A 5,759-nucleotide genomic window follows, 5' to 3' on the forward strand; every position below is an offset into this window, starting at 1 on the left:
TAATAGTTTAGTAAATGATTTCGGTTTTATGATTTTATACTAATTTGATCGCGATTTAATCTATACGGTTTCTAAATGGTTAACAATTGGTTTGCTGATTTATTCACCTACCTACTGAAATTTACTTTTGTTGATAAAAGCTTCAATTCTATATCAAATTAAAGCGAGTGTTTGTTATAGCATATGTTATGTTCATATACTCCGTTCCACTCTGGCATTGTCGGAGCATCCATCAAGAGACTTGTCGCATTCAAACGAGTGTTCGTTAGCAGAAACATTACATACATTTTTTTTTCTATTCTTTTCTTTATTTATTTATTTTTTTTTCATTTATTTTCTTTTCTTCTCTTCGCTACCAAACACTGCTTTAAATCTTATATGCCGTAAGGGAGGCTGATGATCAAGTTCGTGAAGTACTCTCCAAAGGAGAAATGCTTTTACTCATTAGAAGTCATTTTAAGCAAATCATAGTTTGTGGTCAAAGGTCCTATACAGGTCCATTGATTGAACGGTTCAGATCGACAATATAACGAAGTCGTGGGGCCTTATATTATACTGCCTTCACCGTAGAAAACAACCTGAGAAGTGAGAAAGAAACACCCGTGGGTTTCGTTCTCCCTCACTCCTCCGTCCTCCCTTACATTCGTTTCTGTTCGTCTCAGACCAGATAGAAAAAGAGAAGCGAAGGGGCTAAGGTTCTCCAATGGCTGAAAACAAGCAAATCCCTCCACAGTTTGACCTAAATTCCAAATGGGATGCCTGCTTTGATCTCACGCTTCGTCGGGTAGTTTACTCCTCCTCGGCTGGTGCTCTTGGCGGTCTCCTCTTCTTCAGTGAGTTTATAGCCCCCTTTCTGTTTTCTCGTAACTTTAAGCTATTCCCATTTACGTATTGTGTTTGTTTCAAAGTTTTTAATCAATTTATGTCTGACTGCTGCTTTTTATGGATTCATGGATGTTGTGAAACCTGAAATTCTAAGCTTTGTTTTCCCTTCTTGGTTTCCTGAAACGCGAAATGCTGCTTTTGTCTTTGTACACGGAGTAATAGTCTTTATATTTTCCCTTAATTGATTGAGAAATGCCTTTGGAAAATGGTTGGCAGCTGGGAAACAGGGAGAGTGAATGCGAATTGAAAATTTCAGAGTAAATATTACAATCCCATTCCGAGAATGTAAGTCTCAAAAGGTGCCATCGCCATATCAAATAAGGTTCTTATTATTATTTTTTTCTCTTTGTCAGAAGAGGAATGTTGCATGGGCACAGGGAAACCAAGGCTGATTGCATCCTTGCAGTGGGAACAAATATTAAAAGGGGGTAAAAAAATTTCGGAGACTTCGGAATTAATGAAGATTTTGTCCCCTTAGTTCAATAGGTAGGAGCGCATTCCTTTTGTTTTGGAAAAAAAATAAAAAACAGATTGCTAGCTAAGGCTGATGGCATCCTTAGACCTTACTGTGGGAACTCTTTTTCATGCATCCAAAATGTGAGCAACTCCTCGATGCAGCTTTGTAAGATTGTGTACAGCACGTGTCACAATTATCCTCTCTTCCTTGAAATTTGACCCTGTCTTGGAGTTTGAAATTCTGAATAGTTTTCTCACGGCTCAAAAACCACTTTCTACTTGTCCTTCTTTCAGAGGTAAGCCCCTTCAGTGATAATTACATATTTTCTTTATTTTCCTGTTTAATCAATGGTGATTCAGGGTACACGAGAGCAATTTGTTTCCATTATTAATTAACCATGAGATGTCGTAATCCCCTTTTGTATATTTTTCCCCCTCTCCATCTGGTAACTTAGGTTTGTAAGCTTCATGGGTCGAGTCTGATACTTGCTTTAAATGTATCAATGTTTACAGAAGTTTTGGTTGTGAAACACAAGATACGATAAATAGTACAATTCACCATTAAACTTTTATTCTATCCATGAAGAGCCATTTGCTGCTTTATTCATGATTCTGCCTTCCTTAAGTTCTTCTGAGGCTGGTATTAGATCTGCTTGCATTTTATTATCGCAAAAGTTATGTGGCAATTAGAGTAACTCTTCTACTTCTCTCTTACAACCAAGCTGGCAGCTTTCATATTGGCCGTGTGCATGGCAAAATACATTTGGGCAAGGCTAGTAACGTCATGTAGTTGAGGAAAATGTTTTATTTATTAAATAACTCAATAAAAAAAAACCCTTTTGCCCTCCAATTCAACTCTTGTCCTTTTTGCTTCTTAGAAGCATCTTGCCTTTTCTCGTTCCACCAGCTTTCTTGCTTCTTTCACTTGAAAGAAGGAATATTTACTCTTCCTAGGGATTCATCTGACTTTTAGATGATAGATTTGACATCATTGATTTAATGAAATTAATTGCAACTTTCCCTGTGAAAGCCTGCAAAATCATATAGGCCCATTTGTTTGACGGATAAAAAGGGGTGGGTCCCACATGTTGTGAGTTGGGCTGACAAGGATAGGGAAGGGAAGGAAATAGTGAAATATGTAATTTTTAGTGGGGTGGAATTTGATGGAAGAAGGAGGAAGTAAAGGCAGGTAGAGTTCTATGGGAAAGAGAGGATAGAAAAGGAGGAGAGAGATACAATATCAAGTTTCCATGAATAGTGCCTTTGATAGGACTTTGGAAGTGAGTGGGGTGGGAAATCGTTGAGTGCCACATTAGTAGACAACAATAATTGCATTTAATGATCTTGTCTGGTAAGTTTCCCACTCTACTTATCCAAACAATCATATTTGTGATAGTTTGTAGGAAACAAGTACAAGTTTCCCGACTTTTTTTTACTTTTTCCACTTATCTCTGTCAAACAAACTGGGCCAAGTGATTTGATGGTTTCTACATTTGTGAAAGCTAGCTGGTAATTCAAGAAGAATCTACTGCCTAAAAAGATGTATTGTGTCGTAGTGATCCTATAACCATTGGAGTCTATACTGTTTTATTCTTTTTTTGTAAATATTATGATGATCATCTAATGACTTCATGATATCTCAACAGGGAGTCCTGTGACACGATGGGCATCTGTAGCACTTGGTGCTGGTGTGGGTATTGGTTCGGCATACACTGAGTGTTCTTACATATTTGATGGGCCTCCTCCAAAGTTCACTTCTTCAAAATATTCACAATCTCCTGCTTCTCAGGTATTCATGGGTTTTGGTTCTCCATATTCTTAACAAAATGGACATTTTATTTTTTTCCTTTTTGATACCTTCTTTTGCTCGATCTCTTCTGTTATATCCTGTAAATTTGTAGTCTCCTTTGAAAACTTAGTTCAATTGTGTGAAGATATGTGTCACAATCAAGGATTAAAGTATCGGTATCGGTCGGTCAAAATTAAGATACGTATCGGAGGGTATCGTATCGTATCGGAGATACTCTAAAGATACGCACATAAATGGATAGGGAACACATTTTTATACACTTTTGCATAAAAAAACAGTTAAAAAAAGCTATATATAACATGTAGAATGCATAAATACTTAAGTAGAGGGCATCGTATTGATAGACAAATATATTGAGTTGAAAATGTTCAAAATGATGAGGGTATCGTATTGATAGACAAATATATTTTTTTGAGAAAAATCAAAAATTTCCATGGAAGTTGTAGAACACTTGTATTTGCATAACATATAAAAAATCTAAACATTTTTAATCATTGAGCATGAGTAGATCTAAGAAATTTGAAAAAAATTGAAACCCTCATTTTCTCTTGAAAAAAGTTTGTAAATCCTTATAAATCCAATGATTTCATGTAATAAATTAATAATGATGCACAAAATGTGATTCTAAGTATGATGAACCTTAGATTTGTAAAAAAAACTTGAAAATCTAAGGTTAAAGTTGAAAAAAGTGAGTAAAGATTCAAGAACTTACTATTCAAAATTTTCAACTTTCAAGTTCAAGGTTCTTCTTGGACTATGTTTTTCTCCTTCTTTGAACCATTCACTTCCACAATGTTTCTTTCAATCTACCACTTGAGTCTCCAAAAAGGTGTGTGAATCAAAGGGGAAGAAAGAAGAGAAATATAGAAAACTGTTGGTGAGAGTTTGAAGTGTTTGTTTCAAACAATAAAAGGCACATTCACACTTAAGTAGCCGTATCGTACCGATACGATACGATACGGCTCGATACTATACGATACAGTCGATACGTACCGATACGGTATCGATACTCACGGGAATTTTTATATTTTCAAAATTTCGTATTGCAGAGTATCGTACGTATCGGTACGGCACGATATGATATGACCGATACGTCGATACGCAAAAGAGGGTCCAAAATTCCATGTAGCGTATCGGTATGTATCGTGCCGATGCCTACCGATACGGATATGTATTGGCCGATACGGCACGATACGCACCGATACTTAAAACAATGGTCACAATAGGGGGGAGTGTCGCCATCATGGACTAAGTTGAGTCTAGGTTTACTTTCCTTTATTGTTTCCTTATTAGTTTGTAACTAGGTGAAGTTTCCTATCATGTTTAGGATAGTTGTTAGCTAAGTTAAAGTTAGTTTCCTTTTCCTTCTATGATTGTAATCAGCAATATTATAAATGAGGTAGACTTAACTCATTTATCGCATATCTTGTTCCAACTCTGTTCTCTCGTCTCTCTTTTCCTTTCTTCTTCTTAGGTTCTGGTTTTTCAAATTCTTAAATTGTTACAAATTTCTTTTGAATCTATGAGCGGTGAGCACTACAGATTAGTAATTAGTTACCTGTTGGAGGTTGGACTTTTCAACATCTTGTAGTTGAGAGCACACACAATGTTCAGATGTGAAATTTCCATTGCTCAACTTCTCTAACGTTGTTGTGAATTTGGCTTTGTAATGTAGCAAAACTTATGTAAAATTTGGCATGGCCAATTTTGGCAGCATTTTGTGCTTCCCACCACGCCCCCTCCCCAACCCACCCAACATATATAACAGATTTTACTAAAAGAAAAAGATAAGAGTACAACAACAGAGAGAGGCTAGAAACCCCTAGACCTTAAACCAAGAAATTAGTGAGAGCAATGAAACTTAAAGGCCAAACAAGCATCAAAGATGAACATCAATCCCTCAACTATTCTAGGCCTCCTCAGTCCTCACACCTTGTCTAGCAATGCCATCCACTAGGGAATTAGCCAATCTTGCCCTCCAGTGACGGGAAGCAGAAATGGAGGACACCCATGGTTTTAAGTATCGGTGCGTATCGTGCCGCATCGGCCGATACGTATCCGTGTCGGTAGGCATCGGCACGATACATACCGATATGTTACATGGAATTTTGGGCCCTCTTTTGCGTATCGACGTATCGGTCATATCATATCGTGCCGTACCGATACGTACGATACTCTGCAATACGAACTTTTGAAAATATAAAAATTCCCGTGAGTATCGGTACGTATCGACTGTATCGTATAGTATCGAGCCGTATCGTATCGTATCGGTACGATACGGCTACTTAAGTGTGAATGTGCCTTTTATTGTTTGAAACAAACACTTCAAACTCTCACCAACAGTTTTCTATATTTCTCTTCTTTCTTCCCCTTTGATTCACACACCTTTTTGGAGACTCAAGTGGTAGATTGAAAGAAACATTGTGGAAGTGAATGGTTCAAAGAAGGAGAAAAACATAGTCCAAGAAGAACCTTGAACTTGAAAGTTGAAAATTTTGAATAGTAAGTTCTTGAATCTTTACTCACTTTTTTCAACTTTAACCTTAGATTTTCAAGTTTTTTTTACAAATCTAAGGTTCATCATACTTAGAATCACATTTTGTGCATC

At 36.8% G+C, this 5,759-nt stretch overlaps 1 protein-coding gene across 1 annotated transcript in view; it reads left to right on the top strand.

Annotated features, from left to right (window-relative positions):
* Positions 1-559: 559 nt before the first annotated feature.
* Positions 560-5,759, top strand: part of LOC122063327 (MICOS complex subunit Mic10-like) — a 16,508-nt gene continuing 11,308 nt past the window's right edge. Inside the window, exons 1-2 of the mRNA XM_042627044.1 lie at positions 560-833; positions 2,988-3,130. Of these exons, the coding sequence (XP_042482978.1) occupies positions 704-833; positions 2,988-3,130 (273 nt within the window). The 5' untranslated portion in view covers positions 560-703. The remainder of the gene's footprint in view (positions 834-2,987; positions 3,131-5,759) is intronic.

This window comes from Macadamia integrifolia, unplaced genomic scaffold (assembly GCF_013358625.1).
Source record: "Macadamia integrifolia cultivar HAES 741 unplaced genomic scaffold, SCU_Mint_v3 scaffold1294, whole genome shotgun sequence".
Lineage (NCBI taxonomy): Eukaryota > Viridiplantae > Streptophyta > Magnoliopsida > Proteales > Proteaceae > Macadamia > Macadamia integrifolia.